Below are 26,567 nucleotides of genomic sequence, written 5' to 3'. Positions count from 1 at the left end.
ACATTGTATCATATTTTAAAATAGTTAAACACGATACCTAACTTATCTACCTTAAATGAATATCAGATACATTTTTTTTTATAACTATGTATCAAACAAACAATTGAAATACTTTGTAGTCTAAATTATGTATCATATACATAAATTTGATGGTTACAACTCGATTCTAATTTTGTTTTGTAATTTTTGAATAGTTCTTATAAATATATCAAGTATAAAGTTCATATTGTTGAATGGGTTGTTATATTCATAATTTTGTATCATATACAATATAGTTTGATCATATACAATCTATTAAGACGATACATTTTTACACAACTCACATTCAGATACACAATAATGACCACATCATAATCCATAGATACAAAGTTACAATACATGCCCGTCATTTACTACTAATGTATCATGACTTGCATTAGTAGTAACCACTGAATAAACAATCTTAGGGTTTTATGTATCAAAAAAATAAATTGGATGATGACACATTGCATTATGAAAACACTAAATCTTTTTCGTAATGTATCATGCATTTGAATCAACAACTAAATGGAAGCTTGAACAATCGAAAAAACACAGAATTAGATTGAACTCATTTAACATGGGTAGTTTAGGCCGAAAGATTAGGAGATGATACATTGCATAAAACAAAGGCATTATAGTATTGATGTATCAGATCAATAATAACACTAACAAAGACTAATTTAAGAATCAAAATAAACGAGATACATTGTAGATCTGCATCATTTGATAGTGAAGATTGTGTTATGACGGATCCAATTTTTTCCTTCTTTTTTGAGCAATATTTTTCAATAGTAGATTTTGAACTCGAGTATGCATCCTTTTTTTGACTTCTTCGATCTCAAATTCTCCATGATTAACAGATCATTTCGTTGGTTAGATTTATTTTCATGAAACTTTTCATCATCAGAATTAAATATACAAGGTACCATACCAAAAAAGGGAGCATAATTCATATGTATAAAAAAAAATAGATGGAAAAGCTAAAAAAAAAAAACTTTTTAAAAAAGACAACTTAAGAACTGGGAAGAATAAAATTGATAAAGAAATGGTTCTACCTCATCCACAATGGCGGATTTGAGATTCACAAAAGAAATTATTTGTCCAATCAGGTTTGCGTGATACATTGAATCCATATTTCTCGACGATTTCTTATACTTGATGATTTCGGATTGATGATTCAAAAACGTGAATTGTTTGTCCAATTATCTACAATGGTGGATTTGATCAGATTCAAGATTTTGAATTCATGGAGAAGATGAAAATTTGATTTTTGAATTTTGTGAAGTTGTTACAGATTTGGAATTAATTGATATCAATCAAGTTTGTATGATTTGTGGGAAAAGAAAATCAGTTCTGCGTGATTTATGGGAAAGAAAATCAATTTTACATTAATATTCCATATTAAGCGCAACAGACAAGTATATAGTGTATCATATATAATGTATCAGGATGAAATTTATGTATCTGGGTGGCTGAAATTTTAAGGGATTTTTGTAAAATAGAAAATAGTAGGGATAGAATGTAATTTAGGGTCTTACACTATGAGATTTAGGTAAGTTATACTTTAAGTAATTAGATTATATACTAGTGAGATTATTGTAAGTTATCCTTAAATAAAAAGTTTTGGCCCAAGGGCCGACCCCGACCCGACCCCAATCAAGCCTCAAGGGCCAAGGGTTTATATGGGACGGGCTTACAAGCCCTAGTTTTAAAAGGACTTGAAAAATTCTATCCCAACCCTACCTTAATAACGGGTTAGATTGGGTCGGCCTCATGGGCTAAACCCATTTCGATGGCTCTAATAACAATGACTAGTTATCTTTTAATACAATACTTGCACATGGTACAACCAATTTTCTTCACACCATATATGAATCTATTTTTATAAAAGTTCAAAAGATGATTTTCTTTTTTTTAAAATAAAATAAAAATAAACTTATAAATCAATTATATACATAAATTAAGAAAAAACTTAAAATTATGGTTTAAGATTCTAAATCATTGTTTTAGAAAATTTTATAACACGAAATCAATATTACATATTCAAATACTAATTTTAAATTATAACATATCCAAATGCACGCTAAAACATGACACGATTTAAACAGCGACAACGGGAAAATCAAGAGCAAATTGGCTGTCAACTTGACATTTAAGTCTTTTTTTTGACACCAAGGGACCCGTTGTCGTTGCTTCATATGCATACACCCAAATTTGAAACACAACATTCAAAATTGGTGGGTTTTGAATTTCCTTTTCCTTTTTTTTTCTATTATATTTATTGTCCGGTGTTTGATATCTGTAATTGGATAGATAAAATTTGGATCTGAATCAATATAATTATATTTAAATTAACGCCAAAAATCACTAAAATTCGAAACGTATGAAAAAGTATTTATCACTGCACCACGATTTCCCTTTCAATTGCTTAGACCAATAAAAATGAAGGCACAATCATCAGAGCAAAACGTACTACTAGTACTTTTAGAACAGTCTATAAATTTTCGGAAAAGCACGAGTCAAACATTCCCTCGTTTTTGAATAATCAAAAGAGCAAATTTCACAGGAAAAAAGGAAAAAAAAATTAGAGGGGGATTGGATTTTGTCAAAACCCAATCCTCTCCCTCCCTTGTTCCAGCTCCCGCCCCCTCCCTCGTCTCTCCCTTCTCCGCTCTCTCTCTCTCCCCTCTCTTTCTCTCTCTTCTCTGATCAGAGATCTCGGATTCTGCTTCTTCAGATCCGATCTACACCGGTCCAAAAATGATCACCATTCCATACTTGACCGCCTTGACAACCTACTTCAGCTATGGATTGCTCTTCGCATTCGGTCAATTCCGTGAGTTCTTCAGGAAGATCTTTGATTGGTGGCGTGGCAACAATCTTCAGGTATTACTTTCTCCACCTCTGCTTCGTCATGTTTGATTCTGAGAATGAACTTGAATTTTGATGTTTTTTAAAAAAAAAATATTGCTTGAATGTTAGGGATATGCTCCGATCTGCTTAGGACTTGAAGATTTCTATATCCGTCGGTTGTATCTTCGCATTCAGGTAACTTCTCCTGATTCCAGACTTTTTTTGGATACTTTCTATGCATTATACTTATATTTTTTTTATCTGCTTGGGTGAATGTTATGCGATTTAGAGAAGGAAATGAAGCTGAAATTTGGTTAGCTGTTAATTATGAGAAGAGCATGTGTAGCATATTTTTAGAACGTGTTTGCTTGCTTGTTGCCTTCTGTGCTGTTATTATGTGTTTCCACTTCTTCAAATTTAAGCAAGTATCTTGTGAACAGAAGGGTGATTATTTGGGAGACCCAAACATACTTCGCTAATGGCTGCGTTACACCTTTCTATTTGTTCCTTCTGAAGCTTTTCAAGTTTGCTTATTGTGACAAACTGAATAAAAATATTTTGAGTTTGCTTTGTTCACTCAAATGATCAGTATGTAAGATTTTTAAATTAAATATGTGTCATTATTAGGGACTAATTTTACATGGAAAAGTTTGGTTATGCTACGAAAAGTTGAGTTACTTTACCTACTATTCACCTAGCAAAGAGGAAACAATAAAGTCCAGATGTCCAATCATCTAGCCCCTTAGTGAAATAGAGAAGATGCACAAGTCGATTGGGATGAAATTCAGATATCAGCTGCCAAACAGATCAGCATCTATTTGCAGGGACTTATCAAGAAAAGGAAACAGTAGAAGGTGGGATTGTATGTGCTTTTGTTTGAAAAGGAAGACATGAAGTTTATTTCCCTTAGAGCTATAGAATATTTAGGTTTTAGTATCCATATGTAAAAGAGAGGATGGCGTTATAAGTAATACAGGAGGACTTCATAAAGTAAACGAGGTTGAAAACTTCTTTATCAGTGTACTTCCTATTGGTGTGTATCAATCTGAATTGCTCTGTGCTTTATATCTTGAGTTCTTCTATTTCTAAGAAACCTTAATTCTTGGTATCCATGCATCCAAGAGAAAAAAGTAAATTCTTTATGAAAAGTTAGCTGCTGATTATTCATTGCTGTGCAAGCATTGGTTTTTGGTTCATATACTTTATACCATCATTACTTGTAGGATTGCTTTGGACGGCCAATATGTAGTCCTCCTGATGCTTGGTTTGATGTGGTGGAGCGTTTGTCCAATGATAATAACAAGACACTAAAGTGAGTATGGGTCTTTCAGTTCAATTAATTTTATTTTGATATTCTGTAAATTTTCTCCTTGGTATTGTAATTTCTCCCATTGTCTTTTCAATACTACAATTAGAGAACTATGAAGGTAAAGTTACTTTGGCTTCTCTGGTCACTGGTCCTGTAGGGCTACTTGTCTGTTTTTTTGTATACTTATTATATCCAAACTATTACAAACAATTTTGGAGAAGTTGATGTTTCTGTACTTACTTTTATATTCCATGTACTTGCACATTTTGCAGGCGGACCACTAAAGTTTCAAGGTGCCTAAACTTGGGTTCATATAATTACCTTGGTTTTGCTGCATCGGATGAATATTGTACACCTCGTGTCATTGAGTCTTTGAAAAAGTATTCTGCGAGCACTTGCAGTGCCCGTGTTGATGGAGGTAAGCGTGATTTTGTGGAAGTTGCGGCTGTGTCTCCCTGAGTAGGAAACTCTGTTTCTAAAATTTTGTCATCTTAGGTACCACAAGCATCCATATGGAATTGGAAGATTGTGTGGCTAATTTTGTTGGCAAGCCAGCTGCTATTGTCACAGGCATGGGTTACGTAACAAATTCAGCCATACTTCCTGTCTTGATCGGAAAGGTACAAATAGTTTGTAAAATTTATTCATGTTTTATTTGCGGTACATTTATCTTTTAATTTGGTCATTTACAGGGAGGTTTGATTATTAGTGATTCTCTCAACCACAATTCTATTGTAAATGGTGCTCGAGGGTCTGGAGCTACTATTCGTGTTTTTCAACATAACAGTAAATTTCTGCAACTTGGGCTTTGTCCTTTCAGCCATACCATGTGTCTATGATGAGTTCATCTGATTTCTTATTGAAGCTTTGCTTTGCCCTCAATTCTGTAGCACCTTCTCACTTGGAGAAGGTTTTGAGAGAACATATTGCTGAGGGACAACCCAGAACACACAGGCCGTGGAAGAAGATAATTGTTATAGTGGAGGGCATATACAGCATGGAAGGGGAGCTATGTCAGCTTCCAGAGATTGTCGCCATATGCAAGAAATACAAGGTAGTGCACAGTATAACTATGGGTTTGATCATCATTAATTATTCTAAGAGCTAGGCTTCTATTTCTTCATTGTCTCAACTTTTACCAAGCTCTCGTTTATTTGGGGACTAATTTCTTTTCTTATGCCTTGCGAGACTCCAATAGGTTTAATTTTCTCATGCATCTTTGTGTGGGTTGTATTTTTACCTCATTGCAGGTATATGTTTATTTGGATGAGGCACACAGCATTGGAGCTGTTGGAAAATCAGGAAGGGGAGTCTGTGAGCTCTTGGGAGTTGACACAGCTGATGTGGACATTATGATGGGAACTTTCACAAAATCATTTGGTTCATGCGGGGGTTATATTGCTGGATCTAAAGTATGTTTCTTCAGTGGCATTCTTATAATGGTGCTAGCTGACTTTCTTTCTCATTGTCTATAGATAAAGTCTTTGTTTCTAGTATTTGTTGAAGTGCATGGCAGTATGATAAATAGGGTGGAATAGTGAAATCAAAGTGACATTCATACACTACTTTTACAGTGTCAGACAGTTGTGTCATTAGTCCAATCTGTAAACTATTGACACTTCTGCTGACGCACTTCATCTTAGTGGAAGATTCAAAGGGGAAACAATGATATTATTATCTTTCAGATTTTAATTTTAGTGAATTGACAACTGTCTTTTGTTCTTTATCCCCAAAACAGAGTAGAAAAAGAAGAAGAAAGCATCTGTCTTTTGTTTTCTGTTTGAATTCCATGTAGTCTTTAGCTGGTATTGAATTCCCTTTACATGTTTCTTGGAGGCCTGGATCTGTTGGAGATTATCTTCATCGGTTGTTCTTTTTTATATTGTTTTCCAGTCTTATCCAGAAAACCTAACTTTTAAGAAGTGAACTATGTTTATCTTTGCCTTATCCAGAAAAAACAAAAAACAAGTGAAACTATGTCAAACTTAGCAACCTAATTTGATGCTAAACATTCCAGTGATGCAGATATGTCTTAACTTTGTGTTTGTGAGCCTTTTGCCTATTCTTTTGCAACATAGCATTCCCTTTACACTGCTGGTGGACTATTTTGCTTATTTTTTCTTCTTCTATTTTTCTTTTCCACCTTATCAGCTGCTTTTTGAAGATCCCTTCTTTAGGTTAATGTGATGTTATTTTATAATTGTTGATTTTGACATTTGACAACAAATGCAGGAACTTATTGAATATTTGAAGTATTCTTGCCCAGCTCATCTGTATGCCACATCAATATCACCTCCAGCTGCCCAACAAATCATTTCTGCTATCAAGGTTATACTTGGTGAAGATGGTACTAGTAGAGGTCAGAACTTTGACTATCAAAATTTGCTCCTAGTTAGCAGCTTGTGATAATTCTAATGGCATCTGGACCACTGGGATTGTAAAAATTGTGTACTCATCATAAGAGCTACTTTGTTATTGTAGGAGCTCAGAAGCTGGCTCGAATTCGTGAAAATAGCAACTTTTTCCGATCAGAACTACAGAAGATGGGTTTTGAGGTCCTTGGGGACAATGATTCTCCTGTGATGCCCATCATGATCTACAATCCTGGAAAAATACCTGCCTTTTCACGGGAGTGTCTCAAACGGAATGTACAATTTCTTGTCATTTCAGGCTCAGTTTTTAGTATATTGGCAATTGTTTAAATTTACCAGTAGATCTTATCTTGGAATTTACTTCGTTTACTGTTATTATAGGTGGCCGTAGTGATAGTTGGTTTTCCAGCAACCCCTTTACTTTTGGCCAGAGCACGCATATGTATTTCTGCAGCTCACTCACGGGAAGATCTTAACATAGCACTGGAGGTTAGACCTTAAATTCCTTTTGTCATTTCTGTTGAGCAAATTCTCGTGTCTTCTACTCTCACTATGTCAACACTAATTGCACTCAGGATAACCTTTTGCATAACCTTAGATCGATGAGTTATCAGTTATCACTTTGTCACTTGCACTTGCGATATTTCTTTCATGGAGTTGTCCTTGTAATCTTTTTAATGTAGACGGTTTGAACTAAAACATTGCCCACATAATTTAGTGCTAAATGATGACGTAATTATTCTTTCATCCATGCTCCTTTTATAAGTGCTGCTAGGTTTGAGCTATAGTGTGAAACATCAACCTTCCTATACTCATCTTTTTTTGATTAGTTGGTCAATAGCTGAGATCCTATTTTTGATGATCGAGGACATTTTACTGTGATCCTCGTATGCATGGATGACATATTTAGATATCTCAGTTAATAAATCTTGTAATAGAGAACATAACCATATCAAAAAAATCCATATTAGCATACTGATAGCTAATTACAAGTTGTTGCATTTATCAGGTTATCAGCAAAGTTGGTGATCTAACTGGAATAAAATACTTTCCTGCCGAGCCCCAGAAACAGCAGGTAGAAGAAAACAGAGTCAAGTTGGAATGAGTACTCTAGTTTTATTTTAGTTCTCCGAAGGAGGTTCTGAGCTGTTATTTATTCTTCATGTATGATTTTGAAATCCTTTGGATATGATGTGTGGAAATTTTGTTGTTTCCTTGTACAGAAAGTTGTAAAACTTATTAATTGAGATAGTCTTACGTTTTTTTACCTTAATGTAAAGCACTGTCTAATATTTCTTGAAAGGCTGATGAACTGTGAATAGTGGAGATTTTGTTGGATTGGTTAAAGAAATTGACGACTGGTTGCTGGTATTGATATGGGGTTAATCAGGTGGTCCTCTTTGCATTATAATTCCCACCTATTTGGGAGTAAACGCCAGTGGTTTATTTGACGGCTCTTGAAACTAGTTGTGACTCATAGTTGAAAATCTTATTGTTAATGTAGGTTTTGTTAAGGAATTAATGGTCAGAAACTGGCCTTAATCTCTTTTGAGATAAAGGTTCTTACAGAGGTGAAGGCACTCATCTCACAGAAAATAGTTTTATAAAGCTTGTAAAGTGAATAGATTGAGATCCAGTAGAAGTGGGAGTATCGAACACAAAATGGAAAAAAAATAAGCAAAATCCGTCCAACTAATGATCTCAAAGAAAAAAGAAATACTGATGTTATGGGAAAGATCTAATCACTAATTACAACGACATAATGACGGTAGTTTAATCTGGAAGAGTTAATGATTAATTATAAGTAAATACTGGTGGAGATAAAAACTCATTTGGTAATTTTGTTTGCTGAAGCAGTTATAGATAAGAGTTACTTGTAAGAAAAGGTGTACACAATTTGATTCCGACATCATTATTTTATAAAAATAAAATTATTTGACAGTATTGAAGATTTTCAGATAAGGCGGAGATTGAGAGGGGCAAAAAGACGAAACAAGAAGGGCGACAAGAGCGATATTGCAAATTCGTTTACCCTCTTTTGTATTTTTGCTAGAGACTTTGTTCTTTGATTTTCTTTCTCTTGACTGGAGATTGGAATACTCACTCTTTTTTTTGCTGCCGATCAATGAGATTATATTATGTATTTCATCAATAATATTGTTTGAATCATTTTTAATTTGTTCATTTGTCTTCTAGCTATAACATGGGGCTGGGGGTATAATTTAGTGGCTCAGCTTCTACTAGAAAAAACAAAGGAGCCACACTTTTAAAAAATAAAAATAATACAGTACTCCTAATAATTAATTTGTCATCTAAAGACTGAGATTTCCCCTTTTGTTCACTAGGTCTTTATATTGACCGGTTAAAAGTTTAGCGACCGAAATACATAAAAGGAAAAGAAATAAATTAAAATAACCCGTGACAGAGGTCATATAGATACAAGAATCTATTAAAAATAACTATTTCCGTTTTACAAAAGCAAGATAAAGTTTGTATGAATTTTATTCTTTTCAAATTACACATCATAATTTTTTTTTGTTTGATCTTGTTAAGAAAATGTCTCTTTATTTTAAAATTTTGCCTGGTCAAACTATGATAAATGTGTTGAAACGGAGAAGGGAGAAATAGTATAGTAAAAGGAAAAAGGAGGACGCAGAATGCATGACATATTGAATGCCCTATTTATTATTTAATAAAATAGACAGATAACGACCCACGTAGATTATGCCAACAAATAAAAAGAGAATACGATGTTATAACAAAATTGGTCTGCATGTATAATAATAAAATAATTGTATCTTAATTAATGTTTAAAAATATGAGGTGTTACTTTGGTCACCTACCAGAAGCCCTATCAAACAAAAAAACATACTTAAAGAGATAATTTCAGTTTGGATTACTACTTCATTAATAATCCAGTATTTTCCTATTTCACCCATAGAGCTCTAAGTTAAAATTATTAGGTTCGGATGAGTCCATAAATTTCTATGATTTACGAGTGTGGTTACTAAATTTTTTATTAAAATTTAAAATGTTGATTTGTCTATATATTTTATTTTCGCGGTTTTTTAATTTATTGATTTATGTGTCAATTTTTTTCATTTAGTTTCTTTTTTTGATATCCATCCGTAGTTATTATTATTTCAATAATCTATTCTAGTTTGCTATTGTGTTTCAATTATTCTACTATTTTATTGTTGTCTTGCGCTCTCTTCTAGTAGACTTTACATTGTTTTCTTGTGATGTGCTATATTTTCTTCTTTATATCTAGAATAGTTGTATCTGTTCAACTCTTTTGGAAACAACCTCTCTACCTCTATGAGGAAGTGATAAGGTCTGTGTGTATTTTACCTTCTCAGACCTTACTAGTGAGATTTCAGTGATATGTTATTGTTTGTCCTAAAAAGTTGTTATATATATTTTTATTTAAATATCTTTCCAATAGCATAATTCATATTTTACTTTTATGGGGAGTCTTTTATTACTTTATTGCGAAGAAAAGTCTATTATAAGTAAATTTAACAAAGATAATTTGGTATTTATTTATTTTTTAAATTTCGTGTCTAATAAAATAATATCACATAAATTGAGATCAAGGAAGTACTAAAAACCTATTTGAATTTACTTATTTTAGATGTATTTATGCTAAAATAATTTTTGTAGTGTTTAAAGAAATTCTTAAAAATATTTATTTTTAAGCCAATTTATAATAAAAATAAATCAAGCCATAAACCCATCGCTCTATATGTAAAGATTAAATTAAAAAAGAAAGAAATTTTTTCTCTATTAATAGAAACAAAAATGTTAGGGGGTAGGGTCGGAAAAAACCACGAGTCGTTTGAACGACCAAGTAATATGAAAGGAAAGACTAATAAATTTCAATTCTCTTTCAGTCAGTCTTCTTAAGTCGTCTTTTTAATTTTTCTCTTCTCCTACACGGCTCCTTCTGTTTAGCATAAGAAGTTTATTAAAACCCAATTGGCCATTGCTGTTTCTCTGCTACTCTGATATTCCCAATGCCGGAAGCAGATTGAACCCATAATTCTTTTGCAATTGTATCAGGTTTGATTTACTTTCTTTCTTCATCTTTTCTGTACTCGAAATTTTCAGTTTTACTTAACTTTCTTTGAGTTTCTTGGATTAAATTTCAGTTTTCCTTTGCTTATAATTTAAGTTAAAGAAGTTAAGTTGAATTGTGTGTTTAATGATTTTTGTTTGTCTTTTTTTTTTTTTTTGAAATATGTTGAAATTGAAGTGGGTTATCAGCTTTTCGTTTTCGATGATTACAAGAACCTTGCGTCTGTTAGTCAGAGTAGAGTGTGTACTCTGTTCATGCATCAAAAATCCTGCATTTATCCCAATTAATTCAACTTAGAAGCAAATTCTAAATTATTTCATGATTTTAAACTTATAAAAGCTTTGCACCGATTGGTGTGGTATTGTGGTCAATGAAGTGACTAAGAACTCTGATCTCAAGTTCAAAATTCAGTGGAGATAAAAAAAACACTTAGTGATTCTTCCATCTGTCATATCGTTGGTGGACAGAGTTACTTGCCACTTGTTGCTGGTGATAGACCCGGACACCATGGTCATAAACAAAATAAAAAAATAAAAGCTTTTCCTATTTGCCATCCTTGGTATTTTATTTTTTTTAAAAAAATAATGGAGGGAGATGATGGGTTTGGAGATAAGGAGGGTTTTAAACTATGTATTTTTTTGTTGAAAGAAGTTGACTTGCCCGCAATGAATATAATAGAGGGTTTGAATCTGATAATTTTGACAGATTGTCAAATGATGCTAGAGATATTATTTTGTGGTAGTAGTGTTCTGTTTACTATTTGTTGTTTCATGTACTTCCGTTACTTCTTTTGCTAGATTGCTTTGGATTGTTTTTTCTTGAGCCGAGGGTCTATCAGAAACAACTTCTCTACCTCTGAGGTAAAGTAAGGGGTAAGGTCTGCATATACTCTATCCTCCCCAAACCCACTTTGTGAAACTACATTGGGTATGTTGTTGTCACATGAGGTTAGACTCTATCAAGTGTTGCATAAAATTTTCCAGTTTAGAGCGTGGAACAAAATTTATTCGGCATGCATATCCAGACACGTAAAACTAGGCTCAACGCAGCATGTTATTGATCATGAAATCTTTATGAAATCTTTCGAGGCATCAATTATGTAGGAAAAGCATTCCCCTTCCATAAAAATCATGTATATAATACACACACACACACACATTCCTGTAGGAAAAGCATTCCCCTTCCATAAAAGTCATATGTATAATACACACATTTATTTCCTATGATGATCTCATACCTTTGTGAATATGATTTCTACTTGAAGAGAGTCTTAGGTTATTGAGCTGCTAGACATCCATTTTTATAGGATTGGAAGAGAAGGTGAATTAAGAGTGACAGTTATAAGATCACGTGACACCTTCTCGACAATCATTAGAGACTAAGGAGAACAATAATCTATTTCATAATGAGTCTAATTTATGACTTTCTCTTGATACAAGCTTTTCTCTAAGAGAAATTAAAATTTTCAATGCATTCTAATGGATTCCCAGCACTGTGGAAGTATTTGAACAAAATTATACAGATCTATATGTCTCACGCGATGAATGCACACTCACGTAAGTGTCACTTCACAACTACTGAATAATCTATGTTGTGTATATAACTTTTTCAGTTCTCACCATGCTTTTGTCTGAGAACTTTGGTTCGCTTTGGGTGGTAGTTTTCCATTTTCCTCCTGCAGTCTTGGAAATCTGCTATTTGCTTTACTGTGTCAAGTAATCTAGCTTACTTTAGAAATTTGTTTTGGGTACTCGTTGAACTTTTATTTTTTTGTTAGATTTTGTAGTTTTGGTTTGCAAAGACTTGTGAAGTCATTTTGCATCTTTTGTTCTTTAAACTGTCAAGCTTCTGGCAAAAGCTTTTCTTCATTAAGGTCGCAAGTTCAAGCCCCACACTATGCAAAGCGAAGCCCGGTATTTAAGTGGAGAAGGGTAGAGGGGCGGGCCCATTATCCACTGAGTTTAGAAGGCTGTGATTGGTCCAAAGGGCGGGTCACAGACGGATTTCTTGGTTATCAAAAAAAAAAGAAGCTTTTCTTCATTAAAATGCTGTTAAATTCCTCTTGCAGGTTGACTATCTGAGGGATGGACACTTTTGAAAAAGATGAGATGCCGATGTTATCACCATCATATCCACAGTCTGATGGAAATGACGCCTTTCAAAATCGACGTTCTACGTACAGGACAAGGAGTGCATCCCTGTCAATGCCAATGAGCTCTATGGATTCATTTGAAAATGATAGTAGTTATGTAGGCTATACTGGTCCTTTGAGAAGTGAGAGGCGAACTTCATTGGTTCAAATGAGTGGGCCATTATATATTGGTCGCGATCCTGAGAATAGCTCTCGGCCCACTCCCGCTGCAGTAGTGCATAAACCAACTCTGCCTACAACAGAAAAATATCCTTCAATTAGCAGTGCAGAACGAAATGATTGGCGTAATAATGACTACACTGGGAAAAATGAACATCTCTTTAAGTCTGGACAACTGGGCATGTGCAACGATCCGTATTGCACAACATGTCCAACCTATTACCATTTAAAAGCACGGCAAAATAATTCGAAGTCTTCAGATATATTTGATCACAAGGTATTGCACTTTGATCAACTTAAATGTATGACTTCCTAGCTAGGTGCTATGATGTGATTTTCAGAGTCCCAATTCTAGCTTTATCTACCATGAACACTATTTTCAAAATATGCATCTATGGCTTTCGTTCTTTGGTAAACTACTATGCATGGCCAATTGACTTCCCCTATTTATGCATTCAAGTTGATGATATACTGATGAATTCATAACGATCAAACTTTGGGTTATCTTCGATTATGGTTTTGGCAATAATGAAAGCTTTGTGGTTTCCAGTTCCAATATCCATTATTAGAATGACCTTGTCCATGTCACATTATAATTCCCTGGCACCAACTTAGTGTCAGTTTCCTGTTTTTAATAGAATTACTGCCTTACAAGTTCAAAAGAAGTAAAGAAAAAGAATAACCTTAGTTCAGTTGAAAGTATATTTGTCTCTTTACCTATCATCCTTGTGTGCCTAAATATTTACTGAATTTACGCCCCTGCGAGTTTACGGGGCCTCTTATATCAATGGTAAATAACTATATGCCTGTGATTCACAGATATGAACAGATGACAAGTATGATAATATCGTATAGCTGACTAGCAGTTTCAATTCTAAAATACACCGACTTTTACCCATTTGTCTCTGTTTGTGCTAATTGTAGTCTTTTTAGCCTAGTGCAAATGTTGAAAATAGAGATGGATGATGTTTTAGAAACTTCCTGCAGTGATTCTCAAGATGTTATAAGAACGACAAGGGATTGTGAAGTCTGTGTAGATAGATGAATAAAAGTATACTGAGGCATAAGATCTATTATCCAAAAAGTGGTATAAAGCTTCTCCCAATTACGCTTCTACAGTTTTGATGAGTCTTGAGTTGGAATGGTTGCCTCCTCAAAGTTAGTTGAGGCTCTGTGCAGATGGTGTTCCATGTCATTTCCTGAAATGGAAATAAAAGAGAGGAATAGAGTAGTCACACTCTGTTGTCAGTTGATGCAAATTTTAAGCTTAAGAACTTCATGGGCCTGTGCACATTTAAGGCTTTGAAGCTGTTCTATCCTTTAACTTCTTTTTCTTTCTCTTTTTCTTGTGGCTTTCTCTAAATTTTCTTTGTTTGAGGTACTTCAGCTGTTGCTCTTAGATACATCATTCATTTCCTACGAATTCCAAATATTTCACTGGATGTTAAGCTGTCTAAATTATCGTGTTTTTTTGTTCTTATTGTGCTTATCTACAGTTCCATAATGTGCTGTATGGAGATGCCAAAGGATGGGCGAAGAGAACTTGTTCTTTCTTGCATCCATATATTCCTGGCGTCATGAATCCTCATGCGAAGATTGTCCAGAAGTGGAACAAATTTTTTGTCATCTCATGCCTATCTGCTGTATTTATTGATCCCCTGTTCTTCTTTTTGCTTTGTGTCCAAAAGGTAATCTTTTATAGTTCTATGAGAGAGAAATCACTTTCCTTTCTATAATTTGATTAAGAGGGATAAAACATATATAAATATGTATGATTATCTGTCACTTAGCTAGTGCTACTTAGATCTAGGTATATGCAGTATATTTTCAAAGTTCACATTATTTGGCATGCTTTTACTAAGAAAAGAGAATCAGGTGATTCTGTTTCTCACCCACTGAGGCTTACTACTATCTAAGATTTGCTAATTCATTTCTCGCAGATAGGAAGTGAATAGGTTGGTAAGAGATGATAGCTTTTGCAGAACCAGAACTGATTTAATATAATGAAAGTATTTTTCCTTTTGAAATTTGAGTGAACACTACAGGACATACACAAATGGCCAAATGGGTAGAATGATCTCTCCATAATTGTCATGCATAATAAAGAACGTAATTTCATGCAAAATATCAATACCACCCTCAGTCCCTAGGATGCAGATGATCAATCAATTATAAAATACTACAAAGGTAAGCTGTGAAATACATGAACAGTATTGACTAGCTATGTAAGACAGGTTTGTGATTCCACTATTTTACACAAGATCATACCATGGATAATCTATTTCAGTCTAGAGTAGGCCATTCTTACCTCAAGAACATAGAGCCACTTTCTTATGCCTGAGATTAATGGACATAATCTGTTCAACTGAAGTTATTCTCGGCATCTCGCAGGTTTTATGCTTTCAGGATATGAGTTAAAACTGTTTGTTGGGATAGGATAGACTAGGATATCCCATGGGTTGGGAGATCCTGTTAGATTAGCTATCCCACCTTCTGTATGGGATAGCTATAAAATAATCCCACATTTTATCTCGGGATTATTATTCTTATCCCACCAATCAAACAGCCCCAAAGCAGAAGTTATATGCTTTCGTAGGCATGTTGTGATCTTGAGACATTTCACTCCGTTAAATTTTGTTCATACGAGACATTCCTTTCTTTCAGTGGATCTTGAATCCAAAATGTCTGTTGTTGTTAGGCATTTACATGGAATTTCATTCTCTCTCGCTCATATGAATATTTTTCGTAGTGCCAGAATTTTCTATATATGGTAAACAAGATTAGTAGTTGAATTAATTCTCTAAAAGACTATTCTTCTTGTTCTGATTATAGGGGAACAAATGCATAATACTAAATTGGCCCCTCACAACAACTATTGTGATTTTGAGGAGCATCACCGATATCATCTACTTAATGCACATCCTTCTTCAGGTAACAGTTCCCACTTCACTCTGCTGAATCCTTTTCCTCTCTGATTAGCAACAACAGTTTACCTGTGCAATATTAATATTCTTTGCGCACTGTTGAAATGTGTGATCATCTCATCTAAAAGCTTAAGTTGTTAGAAAAAGTACACTTCTATTTACTTAATTATATTCTCACCATGCCACCTCACGTGCGGGCCTGATTTTTTTTTCATGGGCCAATCACGTGAATTTTTTTTGATCATGTGTGGCGGTGAGAGTTGATCCCGGGACCTCTGCTTGCTCTGATACATGTTGAAGCGTGTGACCATCTCATCTAAAATCTTAAGCTGTTAAAGAGAGCACACTTTTGTTTACTTAATTATATTCTCAACACAGACCATATGAGATGTCATCTGGTCCTCTTCTTTCCTGATGACCTGTCGGCATAACTGGCTTTTTTGGTCATTTCTTGGTTGGTTTTACAATATTTATTATTTTTCCAGAATTATACTGCTAGAATGACGTTTTTTTACTTCTGCAGATTAACTCTATTCTAAATGTATTTATTGACAATTCAGCTGCATCCCATTTAATGCTTAGTTAATTCAATGAGCCAACTAAATAGTTAATAGATTTTCAAAGCTGGTTGACCTTGCTTCCTTTATTCCCACTTTCCTGCATAGAGACAAGTCTTTGACACTCACTTTTGTTCATCTTGTCTATTATTTCAATAATGTGTGCGTATGTGATGTCCATTTTCTTGCAGTTCCGATTAGCTTATGTTGCCCCTGAATCTAGGGTGGTGGGAGCAGGTGACCTGGTTGACCACCCTAAAAAGATTGCTATAAACTATCTCTCGGGATACTTTGTTGTTGACTTCTTTATCGTATTACCACTTCCTCAGGTAAATGTGCCTTTCCTCTCTTCTATTTCTCTAACCTTCATATCTGTGTACTCCATTATTTGGATATTCTTGGACTCAATACTGATAGAATTAGTAATGAAAACTTATTTCTCTCACATACTAAGTGCTTTTATGTACACCATGAACGTAATAACACCCACTTTTTAACTGATTGTAGTAGGAGTGTAGGACAACCTTCTTTTGGTTTTATTGTACCCAACCTGAACACCGGCGTTTAGTTATTAGTAAAGTTAATTCCCTTGGTGTCTTCTCCGTCTCTTGTTGATTTTGAGGCATAATTAATATATACGCTATGTGCAGATCATCGTATTGCTGATTTTACCCAAGTCTATTGCATCATCTGGGGCAAATTACGCGAAGAATCTACTGAGGGTTGCTATACTACTCCAGTACATTCCCAGGTTGTGCAGGTTTTTGCCTTTGATAGCTGGCCAGTCTCCAAGTGGTTTTGTATTTGAGTCTGCATGGGCAAATTTTTTCATAAATCTTCTCACTTTTGTTTTATCAAGCCATGTGGTGGGCTCATGCTGGTATCTTTTTGGTTTACAGGTGAAAACATGTTCTTCATAGTACTATGTTGTTCTATTCTTACTTCAATTTCATTATGTCTTTGTTTATGATATAGCCATTACTTTTGCTTCTTTGTACACTTCTGAGGCTAGAGGGGTTTGTGGGTATGTGTGAGACAAACATATTGAAAATTTCGAAGTGCTTCCTACCAATTGCTTTGTCCTTGTTTCAAAATTATCTTCTGATCTAACTTTTTTCCTCCATCTCTAGAGGGTGAATCAATGTCTTCGAGATGCTTGTCATGAATCAAAGATAGCGAGGTGTGTGGAATTCATAGACTGTGGTTATGGCAACGACTACAGAAATTTTAGGAGGGATCCAACATGGGATCAGTGGAAGAACAATTCTGATGCAGTTGCTTGTTTTACTAATGGAGGTTTTGACTATGGAATCTATGAACAAGCTGTTAACCTAACCACTGAAGGGAGTGTTGTCACAAGATATGTGTACTCATTGTTTTGGGGATTCCAGGTATCTTTACCCAGTCTTCATGACTGTGGGTGTATGATCTGCATATTTCTAATATCAGCTGAATTAAAATATGAAATTTGTATTACATGTTCTAGTGGATTGTAGGTTTACTGCAGAGCTTTTGATAAATTTCTAAGAGTACTTCTTTGTCCCCAAGTAGTTTGTCAAGTAATATGGTAGGCAAAAGTTTCATTGTTTTATGGGGACTTCCAGATTTAGATCCAAATTGCATACTATGGTGTTTAGATATTGTTATACAGTTATACCCTTATCCTTTGTTTTGAAACTAGGGCAAGGAGGGAACGGCATAGAAAATTACAAGTCAGAAAAATAGCACTAAAGTAATTGAGTGAGAATCAGAGACATTTCGAAACCCAGCTTAGACTGAGCATATTTTGGCACAATAATATTAACACAATTTCATCCTGTATGAGTCAACACAGGTGTTTTATACATTGCATTCTTTGAGTTACTTGTGTCATGTAGTGTGGTAATTAACTTCTGATACATATTTTTTATAATGGTGTTTAAAGCAAATTAGTACACTAGCTGGCAATCAAGTCCCAAGTTATTTTGAGTGGGAAGTTTTGTTCACAATGGCTATCATCGGAATGGGACTCCTGTTTTTTGCCCTCCTGATTGGAAACATGCAAAACTTTCTGCAGTCTCTAGATCGCAGGTACAAATTTCTATTATCCTAACTAAACTAGTTCAGTATTTGTGTATTCCAGCAAAGCTCATTTTTAAAGGAACATACTTGATGCTTGTGGATAATCATGATTGCCATTCTATTTTTAGTCTGTTCAGGGAACACTGACAGTTAATTGAATAAATATATTGTGTGGAAGAGTAACTATATTATTCTGCCCCAAGAGTTATACATAAGTATCTTGTAATTGTTTCTCTCAGCTGAAACATGAGGCCATTGCCTCTTCTCAGGAAAAAGATTAGTTATGTGTTGGAAATTAGAAAGTGAATATTTGGAGGAATATTTTGGATAACAAAACTATTTGGTTGTGGAAATTTTGGGACATTGTTCACCTGTCTTTCTGTCTAACATGATAAACATTCTCTTACTTGGATGTAACTGTTAGATGTGAGTATGTCTTCGTGTTGACTGTGCACCACTTTTTGTGCAGCTGTTGATGAACATTCTTTTTTTTCTCTGCAGGAGGTTAGAAATGTCTCTGAGACGTCGTGATGTTGAACAATGGATGAGCCATAGGCGCTTGCCAGTAGAACTGAGAAGGTAGCCTTTGATGCTCTTTTCTCTTTACATCTGACTTCTATAGTCCGAAGTTTTTCTTCTAATATACTTGTATAGATTGATTGCATCCCTGGGTTGAGTGCGTGTGTGATCTGTTGTTCATCATCATATCTCACACCTATCTTCAATTTCATTAATTCTGGATCTCAGTCGAATCTTGAAGTTTCTGTGAGATGGAACTGTGTTTTTCAACTCTGCTTTTCCACTTTCTAGGATCAAACTTGTAGAATTAGTACGATCTATTAATTTAGCTCAATGTGGCCTCAAAGTCCTGAATGTTTAGTTATGTGGGATGCAAGTACAGAGTAAGCTCAAATTGAGTATAGTTCTGATTGATTGTTTTGATGTAAATTTTAGTTTTATGAGATGTTATATGGTTATTAGTTGTCTAGAATATCTAACTAAGTTAATATTCCCAATTAATTTTTTATTATATCCTTAACATTCCTTTCTTGCAAGTGAGTCTTGGTGTTGGATGCCTAAATGTACTTTTTTATTGCTTAATTTAATTGGAGTTGAATTTTGAGAATTGACTTTTAAAGAATTTCATACCCTTGTGGGCTCAAAGTTCCTTCTTCCTTCTCCACTTATTTCGAAGTGCACTTGTCTAGTTGTCTTGTTCTCCTGCATCCGAAGTGTTACACCCATTGGAGTTCTCCATCACTTTGTTCTCAAATAGATTAGTACATTTCATCAAACATTTTAGTTTTGCAATGAATGTTATGCTTGCTGAAAAGGGGGAAAGAGAAGTTGGTATTCAACCTCTATCTGTGTAACAATAACAACAACATACCCGGTGTAATCCCACAAAGTGGGGTCTGAGGAGGGTAGGTGTACACAAACCTTACCCTACCCTAGAGGTAGAGGGGCTGTTTCGATAGACCCCAGTTCGATGAAACACAAATAAAAGCATTTCGGAGAAGGAAATAACAGAAATGGAGAGGCCATGGAAAAATAATTATAGAAAGAATGACAAAGCATCCTGTACAATAACTATACCAAAAAATACGATAATAGAAGTACAAAAAGCGGCAAATAATAATAGAATCGAGGAACCAGAGCTACAAGAGTAATACTATGACTACTAGTATGAAAGGATAATCGAGACCACACTCCACAACCTGCTAACCTCTATCTGTGTAATCCAGCCAAAAACAAAGTGAATCAAAAGATGTGATTCATGGGGGAAAACACTCTATCTAAGATTACTACTATTGCAGCTTGTTAGATAAGCATCACTCAGCTTATCTTACAAGTCAGAAGAAGCCTTTCCTTTGGTCCCTTTTTAGTGGCTTATTCTGCTGAAGTAGTTAAAATGGCAGAAAATATCAAAATATTATTTAAACAGACTTCTATTTAATGTGACCTTACTTACTTACAAGTTACAAATAAGCCTTTCTTGGATTGGACTTCGTTTCCATCCTTTAGAGACTTGCTAAGATTGTAAATTTTCTGTATACTACCCTTTCTAGTTGTTTCTTATTATTGGAAAAATGATTTCAAGTATTATTTCTGGTTGAATAAGTTATAACTACCTGGAAAATTTTCTTTAGCAACTTAGATTTCTAAGTGCCAGCCGAATTGTATAACAGTCCTTTATATGTCCTCTTTCATGACCTTGGCTTAACATATCAGTATGATGTTGCACTATATGAAAGCACACTGTTGATCAGAATCAGTTTACCGCCCAGAGGAGAAATATTGACTTTTCCATTCTGTTCATCTTTACTCTTCATCTTTTTGTCACTCCTGCTATTTTTCCTGCAACTTATTTTTTTGCACCTAATAGAAGACCCAAATAGTTAGTTGCTGAGGAACCAACTTGTCATTCCACTGTACCAGCAAGTGATGAAATGTCCTGTAATTGGTTCACAGAGAACATAAAACTCTTCCTCCAATTTACTTTTAGGCCATACAGTGCTTCAGAACCAGTTTGTATAAGCCTTAAATGCCTTTTTTGTTCCACACTAACATCACATAATACTAATGTATCATCAGCATATAGTAGATGTGAGATTTTCATTGTGTTGGACCCACTGCCCACTGCTAGCTACTTTAAAACCGTTACCCAACCATTATGACTGGGCTATTCTTATCATTTTGCTGAATATTCCTGACCAACAAGAACCGGAAAAGAGACTAAGGGTCTCCTTTTCTAAGACCCCTTTGTGAAGGGAAGATGTGCATTGGAAAATTATAACCAATACTAAATATCTTTTCTGCTGGTACAAAAGAATATCCATTTGATACATTTCCTTTGGGAGATTGAGTAGGAAATCCAAGTTTGCATATGACCAGGAGACAGAGTAGGAAATCCAAATTCACTTGGTCATATGCGGATATGCATTTTCAATAGCCAACTTGTATAGAATTCCACTTTTTTAACCTGGTACTTGCACACTCATTAGCTCTAAGGGCACAGCATCCATGATATGCCTCTCATTGAGGAAATCCATCTTATGTTTATCAACCAACTTGTGCATCACCTTCTTCAATCTTCCTGTCAAAAGCATGAAAATGATTTTGTAAATTGGACCACCCTTTCCACCTCTGAGTCTTGGCTTTGCTATTAACTCTCTAATGATATTAAGAATAACAAAAATTGTATGGATGAAATTATTGTATTATTTGGGAACTAAGTAAAGACTGTATCTATACTTCTAAGTGAAAGACCATGAGATCGATTACTTTTAGGAGATCTGTAATGCGAGGGTGATTTCCTAAATGGATCAGAGGGAGGCTTCTTTTTAATTGTTCTAGAAATATAGAGGGGGCTGTCATTGTATATCTTCTATTCTTGCAGATTAAAGCACCAGTAGTATGATCAATGTTAATCCAAAATGATAAACTATCATGTGTCTTAGAAATGAGCTTTTTTGGAATCCATTCTCATTACTGTACTACAAGAAAATCTAAAAGCATGATCCTCTCCGTTGTAGGCAAGTTCAAGAGGCAGAGAGATATAACTGGGCAGCTACCCGAGGGGTCAATGAAGAAATGCTACTAGAGAATCTTCCTGAAGACCTTCAAAGAGATATAAGGAGACATCTTTTTAAATTCATCAAAAAGGTGAATTCCGACTGGACTACTATTGGATCTTTTATTTCTATTTATTATTTTATTCCTCATGCTCTTTATAGATGAGCTCACATGCAGTACATATATTTTTCATTAGAACCATTGATCTAGCCAATCAAGGTGTGGTTTCTGAAACATTTCATTTTTGTGTCAATTTTAGTTTAACCAAATTGAACAGACAGGAAAAAAGGGGCTTTCCTGGTTTGGGGTTAGATTTAAGCTGTTTAGCCTTCCCTCTGCATGGAAGAGATTCATTGATTGGAACTTGTAACATCAGGGTTACTTTGCCTTCCATCGAGACTTGCCTTCTTATCAAGTCTGACATGATATGTGCTCTATAAATGTTTGGTATCAATGCAGACTCAGATACAGATAGGGAACAAGGGATATGTGCTCTATAAAACTTATTTTTTACTTTTTTTTGTATGGTGATGATATGAAATGAGCTTAAATAAAGAAGTGAGTATTCATATAGCCAATCCCAACTTGTTTGGTACTGAGACATAGTGTTTGTAGAAAAATTGGAGAAGTAGAACAGTAATCAATTAGGTAGATGCAAGAAATGTTAAGAAACATATTTAGAAGGGAGTCAGGGACAAATAGATAGAAGCTTGGGTTCAGATTAAGTAGTAGAGGTCTGTATAAAGCAGGTTTGGGTGTGGGTCACTGGTCATAGGGAGAAGGTACAAGGTGGTGATTGGGTGGAGCCGTGGAGTTGAATTGTTAAAGAGTTATTTTGTTTTCAGTACATCAAAGTACACATTGTTTTATCCATGCAAATTTAAATTTGTCCACTTATTTATATCAGATAAATGTTGATCTCTCCCTTCATCAACTTCAATTGGTAGTAAATGGCTCTTTTATATTGAACATATAATCTTTGATGCTTTTGTCATGACTTCTGCATTACGTTGTTGATTTGCAGGTTCGAATATTTGCACTTCTAGATGAACCTATTATAGATGCCATCTGTGAGAGATTGAGACAGAAAACATACATAGCAGGAAGCAAAGTTTTATACCGTGGTGGTCTAGTTGACAAGATGGTTTTCATAATTCGGGGTAAGATGGAAAGCATTGGAGAAGATGGAAATGTGGCCTCCTTGTCTGAAGGGGATGCCTGTGGGGAAGAACTCCTCACATGGTGCCTTGAGCATTCTTCTATAAACAGAGGTGATTACACATCTTCTAAAGATTGTCTTTTGAGTGCATTCATATTTAGCATATATGCATGATAGAATGTTGGCTCCAAATTTGTGGTTATTAGATATGACAATATTCATTGGAACAATGAAAAAAATTGTCAAAGCTTTTGCTGCGACTTATTAGACTAGCAAAACACTCTAATTGTTTCAAATTATAACGTTGTTAAGAATTCCAACATCGGAAAAAGGGATGGGAATTTGGTCTCCTTATATGGACTTGGATAATCCCCCCTCATGAGCTAGCTTTTGGGGTTGAGTTAGACCCAAGATCCATCTATTCATGTTGTCAAAGTCAGGCTCATCCCAATTCTTTGTTCACCGACGTTGGGCCCCCATATTAAGTGTCACGCTCCAGTTAACGAGGTCTGTGTGTGCGAGGGAGTGTTAAGAATTCTCACATCGGAAAAGGGATGGGAATTTGGTCTCCTTATATGGACTTGGATAATCCCCCCTCATGAGCTAGCTTTTGGGGTTGAGTTAGACCCAAGATCCATCTATTCATGTTGTCAAAGTCAGGCTCATCCCAATTCTTTGTTCACCGACGTTGGGCCCCCATATTAAGTGTCACGCTCCAGTTAACGAGGTCTGTGTGTGCGAGGGAGTGTTAAGAATTCTCACATCGGAAAAGGGATGAGAATTTGGTCTCCTTATATGGACTTGGACAATTCTCCGCTCATGAGCTAGCTTTGGGGGTTGAGTTAGGCCCAAGATCCATCTTTACAAACGTGAGCAGATAGGGTATCTTTCCATGAGAATTACCAAATGTGCAATTAATTCTCGTTGTTTGAGATATCAAATGTCGACGTGTTTAAGGATTAACAGAGAAAGTAACTAATAAAACTAAAAGGGTAGAATACGAAGTTAGAGAGAAAAACCAGAAAGGAGATTGTAGGGATCAACTTCATCAGTTCCATTTCAACAAGAGCTGCTTATCGAGTTCTCGAGTTCTAAGAGATAACCTCAACCAAATGGGAGGACTACCTAAATTACAATGTGCCCTACTCAATTAAGATTGTCTATGTTGAATCTGAACTTTGAGGGTTTCCTCTCGTATTGTAGACTAGTTCAATTCAGGATGCAATAAATCTGTGGATTTCCAGGGTCAATAAGTAGTTTTTTCAAGTCTGTGTTTTGATGGTTTTGATTTTCAGATAAATATTTGTTTTGAACTTTCAACCAGTCAAATCACAGAGGTGACTTCCCCATTAAATGAAGTTGAGTGTTCACAATTTAGTGAAGATAATCCAAAACCATATGAAGAACGGTTAACACTTTTTCTGCCTTTAGTCCTCTAGATTATCGAATAGGCCATCTGAAGCTTCAATAAGCTTAGAGTTTTCTTCTTGTCTTGGAAGAGATCAAGTTGTGTGAATGAAATAGATATTGCAATGTTTTCCTATCATCACTTCTCTTTTTTGTTCTTTCAGATGGGAAAAAGGTCAGAATTCCAGGACACAGATTGCTGAGCAACAGACTAGTCAGGTGCCTCACAAATGTTGAAGCATTTACATTACGAGCTTCAGATCTTGAAGAAGTCACAAATCTTTTCGCAAGATTCTTGAGGAGTCCACGTGTCCAAGGTGCCCTAAGGTAATTCAGTTTTACAGTTATTGATTGTTCAATGCATTTTTTTTTTTTGTTTATTTCTTAAAAACACTTGAAACATGGTGATAAATAAAATAACGCGACATTAATATTTCACAACTACACTCATGATATTGGAGATCCGTAAAGTAGGCATACAGAGTATGAGAAGATCAAGTAGTAAGAAGCCTCTCTGGAGGTGATGTCAGACTTACATGTTTATGTTTCAAAATTGAGTTGTAGTTCCAAGTCATTGGGCCTTTACAAGGTCAGGAATTGAACTCTCACCAACAAGGTGAAAGTTTAGGTCCAGCTGAGCTATCATAATTCGTCAACTCTCTTATAGTTTCATCTTTTTGATAATATGTCAGGTATGAATCTCCATATTGGCGAGGGCTGGCAGCAAGGCGGATACAAGTTGCCTGGAGATACAGGAAGAAACGTCAAAGCCGAACAGACTCTTCCAGCCCCCAACACTAATATACTACTATCAATGCTAACTATTTCTTCTGCCAAATGCTTTTTAGTCTGTATATCTATATTTATTCTTTGTTGCATGTAGTAATATATGTATAGTACTTATTTGCCAATCAAAACTGAGACTAAAGTTTTGTATTGAATAACCTATATATCCCAGGAGAACAGATTACTAAATGAAATATCTCCTAAGTAACCCATGTGGAAGTATCGACGTGATTTCATAGTCATTCGCTCTGAATGCTACATGAAGAACATAAGCCAGATGACGGAACGGGAAGACCCAAGATCATAACATGAGTGATTCGGTAGATTTGGATATATATATATATATCCACCCATGTGGGACTTCATTCTACGACATATATAAGATCCATATGTATAGATATCATTATCTACATCCAGAAATTTGTATGCTTTGGAAGAAGCTTGTACAGTTTGAGAAGGGGTTTCGATTGATCAAAAGAAGAATCTATTTCAATCGATATGACCTTAGGCACAACCATAGATAACATAGAGATCACACTTGGAAATGGTGGACAATTAGCTAGAGCAGCAACTGCCGTAGTGAAATTGATTGCAAAAGAGAGGAAATCGGCCACATTAAAATTACCTTTTGGGGAGGTCCATATTTATCATATAAAAGAGCAAAATCACTTTCTTTCAGTTTTCTAAACCTTATTTTGGAAAATGCTTTAAATTTTGAAGGGGGAAAAGGTCGAATTTGCTCTTGTACTATGTGAAATCGAGTAATTTTGTCCTCCATTAGAATTTTGATCAATTATTATGTCCATCCTTAGGATAAAATTTCACGTTTTTTATTCTTATGATCTTGTTCTTGATCAAATATGATCAGGTTGTTGATGGTTGGGCCTATTCCACGTCTCTATATGAATGAACAGTTTTTAATCCTTATGATCCAATGTGGAGACGAAGTATGTTCGTTATACCAATCTGTTAACGATAAGGATACGAATGAATTAAAAGTGTAACGAATGATAAAATGGAGCAATTTTGAATATATAACATGAACAAACTTCAATCTTTTCCTCCAATCCTAATTAAAGAAGTGCTATAGGAAGCAAAAATAGGTAGACAAGTATTTTTATTTTTATTTTTTGTCATCTATTCTCTACAGTTG

General features: G+C 34.9%; 2 protein-coding genes across 4 annotated transcripts; both read left to right on the top strand.

Annotated features, from left to right (window-relative positions):
* The first annotated feature begins 2,550 nt into the window (after window positions 1-2,550).
* Window positions 2,551-7,916, top strand: LOC102580157 (long chain base biosynthesis protein 2b). Its single transcript, XM_006364325.2, has 12 exons — window positions 2,551-2,907; window positions 3,004-3,069; window positions 4,098-4,186; window positions 4,456-4,601; window positions 4,679-4,803; window positions 4,876-4,969; window positions 5,074-5,237; window positions 5,434-5,595; window positions 6,416-6,542; window positions 6,665-6,831; window positions 6,937-7,044; window positions 7,565-7,916. Exons 1-12 carry the CDS (start codon window positions 2,782-2,784, stop codon window positions 7,658-7,660), a joined length of 1,470 nt encoding a protein of 489 aa, XP_006364387.1. The 5' UTR covers window positions 2,551-2,781; the 3' UTR covers window positions 7,661-7,916.
* A 2,541-nt stretch (window positions 7,917-10,457) lies between these two features.
* LOC102579401 (probable cyclic nucleotide-gated ion channel 20, chloroplastic) lies at window positions 10,458-25,626 on the top strand. Of its 3 annotated transcripts, none has more exons than XM_015303920.1 (14): window positions 10,458-10,617; window positions 11,431-11,493; window positions 12,702-13,221; window positions 14,441-14,632; window positions 15,777-15,875; window positions 16,617-16,754; window positions 17,076-17,324; window positions 17,556-17,816; window positions 18,350-18,495; window positions 18,988-19,065; window positions 22,023-22,152; window positions 23,087-23,333; window positions 24,793-24,955; window positions 25,321-25,626. In XM_015303920.1, exons 3-14 carry the CDS (start codon window positions 12,718-12,720, stop codon window positions 25,427-25,429), a joined length of 2,316 nt encoding a protein of 771 aa, XP_015159406.1. In that variant the 5' UTR covers window positions 10,458-10,617; window positions 11,431-11,493; window positions 12,702-12,717; the 3' UTR covers window positions 25,430-25,626. The 3 variants fall into 3 exon arrangements, with proteins under 3 accessions (XP_015159406.1, XP_006364384.1, XP_015159407.1); XM_006364322.2 differs by having other exon boundaries at window positions 11,431-11,505; XM_015303921.1 differs by lacking the exon at window positions 11,431-11,493.
* The last annotated feature ends 941 nt before the right edge of the window (window positions 25,627-26,567 follow it).

Source organism: Solanum tuberosum, unplaced genomic scaffold (assembly GCF_000226075.1).
Source record: "Solanum tuberosum cultivar DM 1-3 516 R44 unplaced genomic scaffold, SolTub_3.0 scf00489, whole genome shotgun sequence".
Lineage (NCBI taxonomy): Eukaryota > Viridiplantae > Streptophyta > Magnoliopsida > Solanales > Solanaceae > Solanum > Solanum tuberosum.
This window is presented reverse-complemented; position numbering and strand designations above follow the sequence as displayed.